This window comes from Vulpes lagopus, chromosome 1 (genome assembly GCF_018345385.1).
Source record: "Vulpes lagopus strain Blue_001 chromosome 1, ASM1834538v1, whole genome shotgun sequence".
NCBI classification, from domain to species: Eukaryota; Metazoa; Chordata; class Mammalia; order Carnivora; family Canidae; genus Vulpes; species Vulpes lagopus.
Genome location: NC_054824.1, coordinates 75,537,384 through 75,551,015, shown reverse-complemented (window position 1 = coordinate 75,551,015; position 13,632 = coordinate 75,537,384). Strand labels below are relative to the sequence as shown.

The 13,632-nt window shown below is 43.1% G+C and overlaps 1 protein-coding gene and 1 long non-coding RNA gene across 15 annotated transcripts in view; one reads left to right on the top strand and one right to left on the bottom strand.

The window, feature by feature from the left end:
* Positions 1 to 13,632, top strand: part of RUBCN (rubicon autophagy regulator) — a 68,157-nt gene that overhangs the window by 1,130 nt on the left and 53,395 nt on the right. For 13 of the 14 annotated variants that reach the window (XM_041765214.1, XM_041765182.1, XM_041765207.1 and 10 more), the window contains exon 1: positions 10,224 to 10,489. The exons of the other annotated variant lie outside the window; for it this stretch is intronic. In XM_041765214.1, the coding sequence (XP_041621148.1) occupies positions 10,425 to 10,489 (65 nt within the window). In that variant the 5' untranslated portion in view covers positions 10,224 to 10,424. Of the gene's footprint in view, positions 1 to 10,223; positions 10,490 to 13,632 lie in introns of those variants that run through there. 14 annotated transcript variants of the gene reach the window in all.
* Positions 46 to 10,062, bottom strand: LOC121496708. Its single transcript, XR_005989318.1, has 3 exons — positions 10,008 to 10,062; positions 2,974 to 3,431; positions 46 to 104 (listed from the first exon to the last, which is right to left on the bottom strand). It is a non-coding gene; the product is annotated as an uncharacterized LOC121496708 (long non-coding RNA).

Below are 13,632 nucleotides of genomic sequence, written 5' to 3'. Positions count from 1 at the left end.
AGAAATAAAAGAATAAGAGAACTAAGTTTTACTGAGTGGTACCTTTTTTATTCGCTTCAGTCATGCACTGTGAACTTGGGAGGCTGCCTGGGTCTCATACTCATCTGCAAAACGAGAAGTCGTTATACTAAATGCATACATTATACCTAATTATTCTTGGATTCTAATATCTTCTAAGCATGAAACATTTTTCTCCACACTATCATTCTCTTCCTAGAAATAACTTCTATAATCTCTGCTTATTTGTGGGAGCAATCTGTAGAAAATAATATTAAGTTCTTAATTTTATGGGAGGGAAGTAATGCATTTAGAGTTTGGATGCATTTTGTACTTCAGGTATTTACAGGACAGATAATAAAAATCCCAAATGTATAAAATTCTACCCACCACCAGTATATATAAAGATTTCCTTTGGGGATGCCTGGGTGGCTCAGCGGTTGAGCATCTCTCTTTGGCTCAGGGTGTGATCCTGGAGTTCCAGGATCGAGTCCTGCATCGGGCTCCCTGCATAGAGCCTGCTTATCTCCCTGTCTATGTCTCTGCCACTCTCTTTCTGTGTCTTTCATGAATAAATAAAATCTTAAAAAAAAAAAGATTCAAAAGATTCCCTTTTATCCTGATCTTCTCCCCAAAAACTGAAGCTCTACTCTGAATCTCCTTAACTTTAAAGGGAACATGCCCAATATTTCATTAAGCAGTCCTAGCTGTTACGTTTCAGACTTTGAGATTTCCCCCAAAGGCTGAAGGTTTGAGTGTCAGAGCAGTCACCCAGATTCCAAAGAGAAAAACAAGAAAATGATAAGCATTGTGTAAGTATAGGTCAGTCACACACAAGGTACTAGAAAACAAAACAGCAACCCGAGACACCTACGGCAAAAGTGGAGACACTGAAAAGGTGGGAGACACTGAGAAATCAGAACTGGGGCCTAAAAGGTTGAACATCCAGTCACAAGGGCTGGAGTTAAAAGGTCAACCCTGCATTTTTTGGAGCATAAGAGGCAGTTGTTCACTTAATCATATATCCATTGAGCACAAGGCATTGTAATAGGCTCTGGGGATAAAATAATTAGTAGAGTTAGATTCAGTCTCTATCTTCATTCAGCTTGCAGAGCCAAAAAACAAACAAACAAACAAAAAATCTGAGGACCTACTGTGAAAAAGTACAGTACTGTGCTGGATATTGAACATATGTCCATTGTCTAGAGTACAGCAGTTCAGCAGCTTCCTCTATGTCAGGATAAACACAGACTTCAAGCAGCTGCCTTTTCTAGAGGCTTGATTTCATACACTATATGTATATATACATAAGCCAATGTCTAGGATGGCCAGATGAAATACAAGATTGGTTACATTTGAATTTCAGATAAACAATAAACAGCAAATTTCTTTACTACAAGATGCTGCATGCAATATTTAGGATACATTTATATTAAACAATAATTCATTATCTGAAATTCAAATTTAACTGGGAGTCTTATATTTTGATTTCTGCTAAATCCAGCAACCTTAACATCACACTTTTCTACCCACACATTGTGGCTCTCTTTTCAGTGTGCATAGAGATCTATATTCTCTTCAAAGGTAAGCACAATTCATGTATTTCACCCTTCTTTAAAAAAAGATTTATTTATTTATTTATTCATTCATTCATTCATTCATTCATTCATGTGAGAGGCAGAGACATAGGCAGAGGGAGAAGCAGGCTCTCTGCGGGGAGCCCGATGCAGGACTTGATCCCAGGACCCCAGAATCATGACCTGAGCCCAAGGCAGACACTCAACCACTGAGCCACCCACGTGTTCCTGACTTCTTAAAACTCTGTTAGCTTGATATTTCTTCCAAGTCCTCCTTTTTTCAGCTTTATTGAGGTACAGTTAATAGATAATAAGACATGAATTTAAAGTGTGTAGGGTGAATTTAAAGTTGATATGGGTGTATAGTGTACAGACCTGTGAAAATACTACTGTAAAGAGGATAATAAATATCTCTCTCGGGATCCCTGGGTGGCGCAGCGGTTTAGCGCCTGCCTTTGGCCCAGGGCGCGATCCTGGAGACCCAGGATCGAATCCCACATTGGGCTCCCGGTGCATGGAGCCTGCTTCTCCCTCTGCCTGTGTCTCTGCCTCTCTCTCTCTCTGTGTATGACTATCATAAATAAAAAAATAAAAAAAAAATATCTCTCTCATCCTGTTTTCCTGTGCTCCTTTAGAATCCTTTCTCCAACCACTACTTAAGTAACCACTGATCCTACAGTTTAATTTGCATTTTCTAGAATCTTATATAAGTAGAATCATACAGTATATACTCTTTTTTAAATCTAGATTATCTTACTCAGCATAATTGTTTCCAGTGTGTATGCCTTTTATTCTTTTGCTTGCCTGATTGCACTGACTGGGAACTCCAGTACTATATTTAAAGGAGAGGTGAAAGCAAAGATCTTTGCTCCTGACAAACCCCAGGGGTAAAGGATTATCTTTCACAGTTAAGTATCATGTTAGCTTTTTTTGTAGATGTATTTTATCAGGTTGAAGAAGTTCCTGGGTTTGTGGAGAATTTTAATCATGAGTGAATGTCAAATTTTATTTAATATCTTTTCTGCATCTATTGAGATGACCAAATGGGGTTTTTTAATTTTATTTTTCAAATGTTGAACTACCCTTGCATTTCTAGGAGAAACCTACTTGGTCAAGGTGTATGATCCTTTTCATAAATTGCTTGATTTGGTTTGCTGATGCTTTGTCAAGGATATTGTTTTTCTTCTCCTGAGTGATACTGATGTATAGTTTCCATTTCTTGTAATGTCTGATTTTGGTATCAACGTTTGCCTTTCAGAAAAAGATTTTTGTAATTTTGTAAATTTAAAATTTATATTACACTGGTATAATAAGGGAATAAGGTATAATTTGTGTCACCCGTAGATATAGTATTAGTTAGGTATAACTATTGTCATTATACCTAACTCCCGTAACTTACTTGTATGCACAGTGGTCTTTCTTTTCTGCTCAGTTCTTCTCATTCTACCGCATTTGCCACAGTAGCTTCTTTGCCACTTTGCTGTAGCTTCCTGTTCCTCTTTTTGCGTCGCCCTTTTTTCCTTTGTTCTAACCTTTACTAGCTGTTCTCGTCTTCTGCCTTTTAATCTTAGGATTCATTCATTCATTTGTTCAGAGCTTGAGTTCCTGCTATGTGCAAGACACTGCTATAGCACAATGTGACAGCAGAGCAGTACAGCAGATCCATGAAAAGCAGGGTTGCAGGCATAGCTGGAGGCATTACTGGGTCTCCAAGTCCCTGACCATCAGTTTCTCTGACTACAGAGCTTGCTCTGGGTAGACGGGAACTTCATTGAAGGGGCATTCTTCCTGGACTCCGGGGTTGGATCTCTAGGTCACTCCTTATTAGGCTTTGTCTCTCTGGGCAGGGTAGGCGTCCTGTCAACCAAGGATTCTAGTCAATTCACTGAATGACTAATTGTGGAATTTTCTAAAGCTACACAAATCTATTAAGTCACATAGTTTCTCCTTATTTATACCATGGTTTCCTTTTAAAAATATCCTTGATTTGTACTGGATAGTTTGGTAGTCTAGGAAGGTTCTGGAAAGCCAGGATTCCAGAGTCATGGGGCTTTTAGGCATTCTGTCTTTGCCTCATGCTTCTTCTCCCTTTGCCCTGGCCTCCTTGTTCTGAGATGAAGAGCCCTGGCTGGACTCTCATCTCTTTCCCTGAGGAGAGGTTCCTTTCTCTGATACATTTACTTCTATTATGCACTCATACAGCCATTTGATTTTTCATTTTCAGTATTCAATACATTACATGAAATATTCAAAACTTTATTATTAGATAGGCTTTGTTATATGATTTTGACCAACTCTAGGCTAATAATGGTAGTGTTCTGAGCATGTTTAAGGTAGGCTAAGTTATGATGTTCAGTAGGTTAAGTGTATTAAATGCAATTTCAGTTAATGATATTTTCAATTCATGATGGGTTTATCAGGATGGAACCCCATTGTAAGTGGAGAAAGATTGGTATCCAGATACAAAGACCGCTATAATTCTTATTATTTGTTGTTTTTGGACAATCCAAGAGTAAATTGCAGACATGATATAGAATATATTTCTAAGGACATTCTTTTATATATACATGCTAAAATGATCAAATCAGAAAATATAATGTTGATGCAATTCTATTCTGATGTATAGTCTATGTTTAAATTTTACCATTTATCCTAATAAATAATTATTCTTTATAACAATCTTTTTTTCCAATCTAGGATCCAATCCAGGTTCACATGTTGCATTTCTTTGTCCTGCCTCTTTTGTCTCCTTTAATCTGATAAAATTTGTTTGCTTTTCTTAGTTTTTTTATGATACTTTTGAAGAGTGAAAGCAGGGCAGCCCCAGTGGCTCAGCGGTTTAGTGCCACCTTCAGCCTGGGGTATAATCCTGGAGACCCAGGATCAAGTCCCACGTCAGGCTCCCTGCATGGAGCCTGTTCTTCCTCTGCCTGTGTGTGTGTGTGTGTGTGTGTCTCTCTCTCTCTCCCTCTGTCATTAATAAATAAATAAAATCTTAAATAAAAAAAAAAGAGTGAAAGCACTTATATAGACTGTCCTCCAATTCAACTTTGTCTTATTGTTAGCCTGTGATTAAATTCAGGTTATTCACTTTCGTCACGAGTACTATGGAAGTGACATTGTGTCCTCAGAACTTAACATTAGGAGGCACATGATGTCATTTTGTCTTATTGGTGATTTTAAGGTTATGTCTGCCATTGTAAAGATACCTCTCTTTTTCCATTTCTAATGAGTAAATGATTTGTGGGGAGATAGTTTGAGATGGTATAAATATCCCATTTCAGAACAAATTTCACTAATGGCTTTAGCATCCATTCATGATTCTTGCATGAATCCAGTTATTACACTGTTATTATAAAATAATGATTTTCTGTCATTCCTATGCATTCATTAGTTGACATTCTACTGTAGAAAACAGCTTCCTCTCCCACCTTTCTTTCTTCCCTTTTCTATTTATTATTTGCACACTTATATGTACATATAAATTTCCATAGAAATTCACTCATCCTGTGTTCAGAAATTCTCTTTGAAAAGCAAGGGGTAGGGCAGCCCGGGTGGCACAGCGGTTTAGCGCTGCCTTCAGCCCACGGCCTGATCCTGGAGACCCGGGATCAAGTCCCACATCTGGTTCCCTGTATGGAGCCTGCTTCTCCCTCTACCTGCGTCTCTGCCTCTCTCTGTGTGTCTCCCATGAATAAATAAATAAAATCTTACAAAAAAAAAAAAAGAAAGAAAGAAAGAAAAGGGGTAAAGAGTGCTTGCCTTTGAAGATACTGTTGATATGTATACATTTCATGGATTACCTCTTTTTGTTTTTTTTTTTTTTTTGTTTTTTTTTTTTTTTTTTTAAAGAACCACCACGGGGTGCCTGGATGGTTCTTTGATGCTCAAATTGTTTTTGACTTGACCAATAGGAGCCATTCCTTAGCTTTTGAATTTTGAGTATTTTTTAAAATGCTGTTAAGAGGGATCCCTGGGTGGCGCAGCGGTTTGGCGCCTGCCTTTGGCCCAGGGCACGATCCTGGAGACCTGGGATCGAATCCCACGTCGGGCTCCCAGTGCATGGAGCCTGCTTCTCCCTCTGCCTATGTCTCTGCCTCTCTCTCTCTCTCTCTGCGTGACTATCGTAAATTTAAAAAAAAAAAAAATGCTGTTAAGAGTAATTTTCGTGAATATAGTAAAAAAAAAAAAATCATGTCTATGATATTTGTTGAATATATTTAAGAAGAATACTCCTAGGATGAAAACAGAGGGAGGCAAACCATAAGGGGCAGTTAACTCTAGGAAACAAACTGAGGGTTGCTGGAGGGCAGGTGAGTGGTGGGATGGAGTAACTGGGATATGGACATTCAGGATGTAATGAGCATTGGGGTTTTATATGCAACTGATGAATCACTAAATTCTACTCCTGAAACTAATAATATATGTTACTTAAATTGAACTTAAATAAGAAATAAAAAGACTACTTCTTAAAACCAAATTTTGCAAATTGGTAAGTGTAATGAGCTTTAAAAATCCATTATTTGAATAACTGATTCTTGAGTGAATTTGGCTTTCTGCCATTGGTACTCTAGGACCTATTACTATTTGTATGAAAATAGCATCCTAGTGATCTTGAAAACAAACAGATTGATCAAGACAAACATCTTCAGGTTTTTTGACTTTTAAAATATTACTTCAGCAAGCAGTACTAAGTAAGGCCATTACACTTATGTGACTTATTGAACCCTCATACTAGAGGGTTTGCGTATTTGACAATTTTTGCATTTGGGCCTCAGAAGCACAACATTGGATTAATCACAATCCTTGGTTCATGACATACTCTCCTCATTTTCCATGCATGGCCCATTTTCATTTGGTTATTTTATTTTATTTTTAGTCATTTTAAATAACTAATTATAATTAGTTATGACTTTTAACTAATTAGTCATTTTGAAAACTGCACCTATAAACCCACCACTCAAAACAAAACCAGAACAGAAAATAACCCTATGACCTACCAATTTCACTTCTTGGTATGTACCCAGGAGAAACCTTTGTTTATATACAAGAGGACACACGTAAAAGAATAATAGTAGCACTATTAACAATAGCAAAAACCTGGAAACCCAAATGCCTATCAATCAAAGACAGCATGAATAAACTGGTGTATTCACATATTGAACTATTATGTAGGAGTCAAAATCAATGAACTACAGTGACATATGATAATGTGAATAAATCTTATCGATGTAATATTAAGTAAAAAAAAAAAAAGGCCCCAAAGAATAAATACAGCTCAGTACCTTTTTTATAAAGCTAAAACACAAAAATTAAAAATAATACTTTCTAGGTCTATAAATTGATGCAAAAAAACATATATAAAGGAAAGTAGTGTAATCATAAGGCAGAGATTCAGGATATGACCATCTGGGGTGAGGCAAAGCAGAAAATGGGAGGGGGGACACATGGCTAATGTAGGTTATTATCACATTTATTAACTGACTGCTTTCAATATATGTAAACCCAGACTTGGATGTAACTTTTCCGAGAACTTTTACTACAGAACTGAGACTTTTTGCAATTTTAGTTCTAGAATTTCCTGATAAAGCAGACTGACTTTCATGTAAATATGCTAAGATCATGTGGCATTAATTTGGGATTACAGTATATGCTAAAATATTAAGCTCATATATTTGTAGAAATAGAAGGCAGTGAAATCCCAATAACATTGCCCCTTTGTAAAAAAAAAAAAAGTATAACCCTTTAGTAGGAAAATATGAGAAAGTTTGAACGAAGAGTATTTTTTATATAAATGGAAGCTGGAAATCATAACTTGCATTAGAAAGCTCCTTCGTTTCACTTTTTTTTTTTTTTAATTTATGATAGTCACAGAGAGAGAGAGAGAGAGGCAGAGACACAGGCGGAGGGAGAAGCAGGCTCCATGCACCAGGAGCCCGATGTGGGATTCGATCCCGGGTCTCCAGGATCGCGCCCTGGGCCAAAGGCAGGCGCCAAACCGCTGCGCCACCCAGGGATCCCTCGTTTCACTTTTAATTCACAAAAAAAGCTTTCTCAAGTCTGAAAATTCCTGGAAGTCATGTATTATTTTTATTTATTTTTTGAAGATTTTATTTATTTATTCATGAGAGACAGAGAGAGAGGCAGAGACACAGGCAGAGGGAGAAGCAGGCTCCGTGCAGGGAGCCTGACGTGAGACTTGATTCCGGGTCTCCAGGATTATGCCCTGGGCCGAAGGCGGCGCTAAACCACTGAGCCACTCAGACGTCCTATATATATATATATATTTTTTTAAAGATTTTATTTATTCATGAGAGACACACACACACACACAGAGTGAGAGAGAGAGGGGCAAAGACACAGGCAGAGGGAGAAGCAGGCTCCATGCAGGAAGCCCAACATGGGACTCAATCCCAACTCCAGGATCACGCCCTGGGCTGAAGGCAGGTGCTCAATCGCTGGGGCACCCAGGGATCCCCGCCATATATCATTTTTAATAGAGTAATTAGCTTTCCATAGAGCTAACCTAGATCCCCCCATCACTGAGTAGTACTGATTCTATCGCTTTACCATTGCAGTAATCTCAGCCTCCTTGCTCCCTACCGCCCTACTTCATGCCTGGAACTTGCAGACGAGTAACCCAAAGGCACATTTAGCCTACAGACAGACCTTTTTTTGGCCTGTGTCATGTTTACAATTAAAAAAAAAAAAGTCACCAATATTTAAAAACTGGAAGTCATACTTAAAAATGCAGACTCTGCCTTCTCTTGCAAAAGCAGAATATCGAGCAATTTCTAGTCCAGGCCTGTATGCCCATTTTGCAACATTAGTTTTAGAAAAGGTGAGAACCTGTCTTCTTGGATGAGTTTTCCGGCTCAGAGCGTTTCTGCCACTCTCCTACAAGCAGCTCACTTCGCTCCTTGGCATTACCTGCTTGGCCTCTATAGGAATTTCCAGTCTCGGGATCCCTGGGTGGCGCAGCGGTTCGGCGCGTGCCTTTGGCCCAGGGCGCGATCCTGGAGACCCGGGATCGAAACCCACATCGGGCTCCCGGTGCATGGAGCCTGCTTCTCCCTCTGCCTGTGTCTCTGCCTCTCTCTCTCTCTCTCTCTCTCTCTGTGACTATCATTAATAAAAAAAAAAAAAAAAAAAGGAATTTCCAGTCTCCCCTCCTATCCGTTCTTCTGCTCTTAGATCTCTGACAAGGTTCACACCCCATTCCCTCTCCACGGCATCAGAAGCAGTTTTCAAAGCAGGTTTGGTCAAATCGCTTCTTGATTAGCTCCCAACTGTCCTAAGGGTAAAATCCAGAGTCCTCAGAATGGCACATCCTGATCCAGGGTGCCAGCTCACCAACCCCGAGCATCCTGTTCCCCACCTCCTTCCCAGCTCTTACTACAATTCGTAACCAGTACTTCCCAAACCGGCATGCTTCCTTATGCCACTGTTTCCACTTTCCCTCCTCCTGGCCAATGCACATTTATCCTTAGAAACTCGACTCTGACATCAGCTCTGCAGAAAACCTTCCCCCAAAGCCCTTCCCCCTCCTGCTCTTCCTTTGGGATCCCAAAGCAACCTGTGCTCTTCACTTTGTGAGCTCTTCATTACAATGTTTAGGGTCCCTAAACATACTACCGACGGGAGGTAAGCTGGGCCGGGCTGAAGTTAAGAGCCACGTTATTGGGGATCCCCGGGCGGCTCAGCGGTTAGCGCCTGCCTCAGCCCAGGACGTGACCCCAGGTCTCGGGATCGAGTCCCGCGTCAAGCTCCCTGCGTGGAGCCTGCTTTTCCCTCTGCTTGTGTCTCTGCCTCTATCTCTGTGTGTCTCTTATGAGTAAATAAATAAAATCTTTAAAAAAAAAAAAAAAAAGGAGGGGACACCTGGATGGCTCAGTGGTTGAGCATCTGCCTTCGGCCCAGGGCGTGACCCCGGGATAGAGACCCGCGTCGGTCTCCCTGCATGGAGCCTGCTTCTTCCTCTGCCTGTGTCTCTGCTTCTATCTCTGTGTCTCTTATGAATAAATAAATAAAATATTTAAAAAAAAAAAAAAAAAGGAGGGGACACCTGGATGGCTCAGTGGTTGAGCATCTGCCTTCGGCCCAGGGCGTGACCCCGGGATAGAGACCCGCGTCGGTCTCCCTGCATGGAGCCTGCTTCTTCCTCTGCCTGTGTCTCTGCTTCTATCTCTGTGTCTCTTATGAATAAATAAATAAAATCTTTAAAAAAAAAAAAAAAAAAGGAGGGGACACCTGGATGGCTCAGTGGTTGAGCATCTGCCTGCAGCCCAGGGCGTGACCCCGGGGTCCCGGGATAGAGACCCGCGTCGGGCTCCCTGCGTGGAGCCTGCTTCTCTCTCTCTCTCTATGTCTATCATGAATAAATAAAATCTTAAAAAAAAAAAAAAAGAGAGAGAGAGAGAGAGAGAGAGAGACCTGCGTTATCTCGCAGCCTAGACTCCGGCTTCCGTCAGGTTCCAGAGGTGGAGACGTTCACGCCCGGGCGCGTTCCCGGGACTAGGTTACGGCCGCGAGCACGCCTCCGGGATCTGCGTGCGCGGCCTCGGATTGGACGGAGCGGTGGATGCCGGGAGCGACGGAGCCTTTCGAAGTGCTTGCCGGGAGTTGTAGTTCTCGGAGCCGGAAGTGGGGGTGGCCAGGCTGGAAGCCGCAGCTGAGACAGCAGTCCCGGCGCCTCGCTGTCATGTCAGCCCCGGCGTAGCGCAGCGCCCTGAGCCCACCCTGCGAGGGTGCCTCCTCGGTTCCGTGGTGGGGGAGGGGCTTCGGGAGCCCCGAGGGACGAAGTGGCAGAGACGCTGGTGTTCAGAGAGGAGGCGACGGTCGCAGCCCCGGATGCGACCCGAGGGCGCGGGAATGGACCTCGGCGGCTGCGAGGAGCGCCTGCCGGAGGCGAGCAGGTGGGCCCGGGGCGGGGCGGCGGGGGCCACGCGGGCATCGCCCCTCCGGGAGCACGGGGGGTCCGGAGAGCACCCGCGGTGGACGCCAGGGCGGCTGCTTCGGGCCACTTGTTTGGGAAGACATTGGGAGAAGGCGGGGATGCGGGACGGACGAGGGCGCGGGTGTGATGAGGGGGACGGAGGGTGGGGACCCCACGGAGGAGGTGGGTGTGCAGGGAGCCTGGGTGACACTGCAGGTGGGAGGAGGGCACCAGGTGCACGGCCCGGGGGGCCCGCGGGCACGAGGCTGGCGTTGTGAGCGTTCCCGGGCGCAGAGGTGGGGCGTTACGGGCGGCCCCGAAGCAGTCGGGGTCCGAGGCAGCGACGGGCGGGAGCGAGAAGACCAGGAGGAGGGCCCGTGTCCGAAAGTGGACGGTTGTGAGTAATGGCCACGGCGCGGGGGGGGGGGGGGGGGGGGGCTTGCCGATGAGGCCCCGACTGCGGTGCCCGCCTCTCCCTGTCGTTTCCTTTTCACCCTAAAACCCTGCTGTCCTTCCCCACAATGCGATTAAGCGATTTCGCATTTATTTATATGCAACGGTTGTCACCCAGTTCGTGCCCTTTAGAAACGGACGGTTTAAGATTCTACAAACTACTTTGTTGTTGTTGTTGTTTAAGATTTTATCTATTCATGAGAGACACAGAGAGAGAGAGAGAGAGAGGCAGAGACGCAGGCAGAGGGAGAAGCAGGCTCCATGCAGGGAGCCCCACGCGGGTCTCTATCCCGGGACCCCGGGGTCACGCCCTGGGCTGCAGGCAGATGCTCAACCACTGAGCCATCCAGGTGTCCCCTCCTTTTTTTAAAAAAAAGATTTTATTTATTTAATTCATAAGAGACACACAGAGACAGAGGCAGAGGCAGAGACACAGGCAGAGGGAGAAGCAGGCTCCATGCATGGGGCCCAACGTGGGACTCGATCCCAGGACCCCAGGGTCACGCCCTGGGCTGCAAGCAGGTGCTAAACTGCTGAGCCACCCGGGCTGCCCATCTACAAACTACTTTGACTCAAACGGCGACTTATTCCCAGTCAAGATGCCTCCCAGATTTAGGGTTTGCGTCAGCAGGAAACTAATGAGATGTTGTGCCCAGGTGAAGACCTGGCTGTTATTAAATTTGACTCCTTTTTTTTATGTTGTGCACTGGTTAGCCCGTGGCCTGCTGTGCAAGACGGGGACTGACAAGACCCGGCTCCTGCTTGAGATGCATGAATGATGAGTTCAGTGAAACTGAACGTCTTACTTCCCTTTTCCATGGTTCAGTTTCTGCTTATGTATATTTGGCTATTTATTCTTCCTCCAGATGTCTGTCAAATGCTTCATGTAAAAGCCCCATATAAATTCTCAAAAGGGTTTTTGGTTCATTTTCCTTTTCCTTTTACCAGGTCATGTGGGACAGGCTGGGTTGGAAATTCAAGTTCACATTTCCTCCCCATCTAGCTCGACATCTAGCTGGGTTATTTATTTAATGTGTTTAAACAAATACTTATTTCTCACATGTCAGGCACTGCTTAAGAGCCTTGTAAGTATTAATTTATTCACTCCTCATGACGAGCGTATGAGACAGCTATTACTGTTATCGCCATTTAATGGATGAGGAAGCTGAGACATGAACAGGACAGATAACTTGCCAAGTTCAAACAGTGAATCCTGGTGGTACTGGGATTCAAGCCCAAGCAATTTGGCTCCAGATTCTGCACTTTTAATACACATACTCTGCTGCCTCCTATTATGCTAATATACTGGGACAAAGAAATATATAAGATAGTGAGCTTTATGGCATTCTTTGCCAATCATTCAGGCCAGTAGGCAGCTCCTTTGCAGGTATATCTTTCTATTATTTTTTCCATGCTTGCCTCTTAAAACAAAACAAAACAAAAAAAACCCTCAAGATTTATTTACTCACTTGAAAGACAGAGAAAGAGCTCACATGACCAAGAGGAGGGGGCAGAGGGAGAGGGCGAAAATCCCAAGCAGAGTCCCCTCTGAGTGTAGGGCCCAACATGACACTTTGCTCGATCCCACAGCCTGACCCGAAACTAAGAGTGGGTTGCTCAGCTGACTGAGCCACCCAGGCGCCCCTCCAATGCTTGCCTCTTAACCAAGCAACTCTAGTCAAAATTTAATTTCTGGGGGCACCTGGGTGGCTCAGTGATTGAGCATGTGCCTTTGGCTCAGGTTGTGATCCTGGAGACCCCGGATCGAGTCCCGCATCGGGCTCCCTGCATGGAGCCTGCTGCTCCCTCTGCCTGTGTCTTTGCCTCTCTCTCTTTCTGTGTCTCTCATGAATAAATAAATAAAACCTTTAAGAAATTTTAATTTCTGCAGTGGGATTATCACCACAAGGTCACTGGTATTGTTGCTATAGCCTACTCTTTGTTGATGGCTGGTTAACTGAGAATGTAGTGGGGTTTTTTTGTTTGTTTGTTTTGTTTTGTTTTGTTTTTGAGAATGTGTTCTTTAATGAGGTTTCATGGCACCAAAGGTCTCAGCTCCAAATAGACAACTGTCATATACATACCTGTGCCTGAGAATTGAGGCATTGTGGTTGGGTCATTACTAACCTGACTTTCTACGGTCAATAAAATACTCAATGCAAAAAAAATCTTCATGATGAGATGGCATCCTTTTTACATATAAAGGATAAGCTTAACATATTTTCTGAAAGTAGTTGATGTAGTGAAGTGTGTATAAGCCTTATAAGCCAGAGAGACCTGCATTTGAATCCTAGCTCTACTGCTTAATTTGGCTCATCCATTTTAGTGGGAAAAATAATGCCTTCCTAACTGGTAAATTGTGAGGTGTTGATAAGATAATGTGCGTGAACCTCCGCATAGAGTCCCTGGTATGTGCTAAGTGCAAAAAATGTCTACTTCTGTCCCCTCCCCAGTTTTCTTGAAATAAGGGGAGTGTGTGCTTTTTTGGATGTTGTTTTCAGTTGTACAGCTTGTTCTTCCTTCTTCCATGGCTCCTTTGTGTTCAGCATACTGAGGATTGAGGTGTTAGCCTAGCTTTTCACTTTATCCTTGGAGTGTAGTTATTTCGTGTGTTCCCTTAATTTTCATCTAGCTAGTTAATCACTCTAGCAAAATGCTATACTGCTTAGG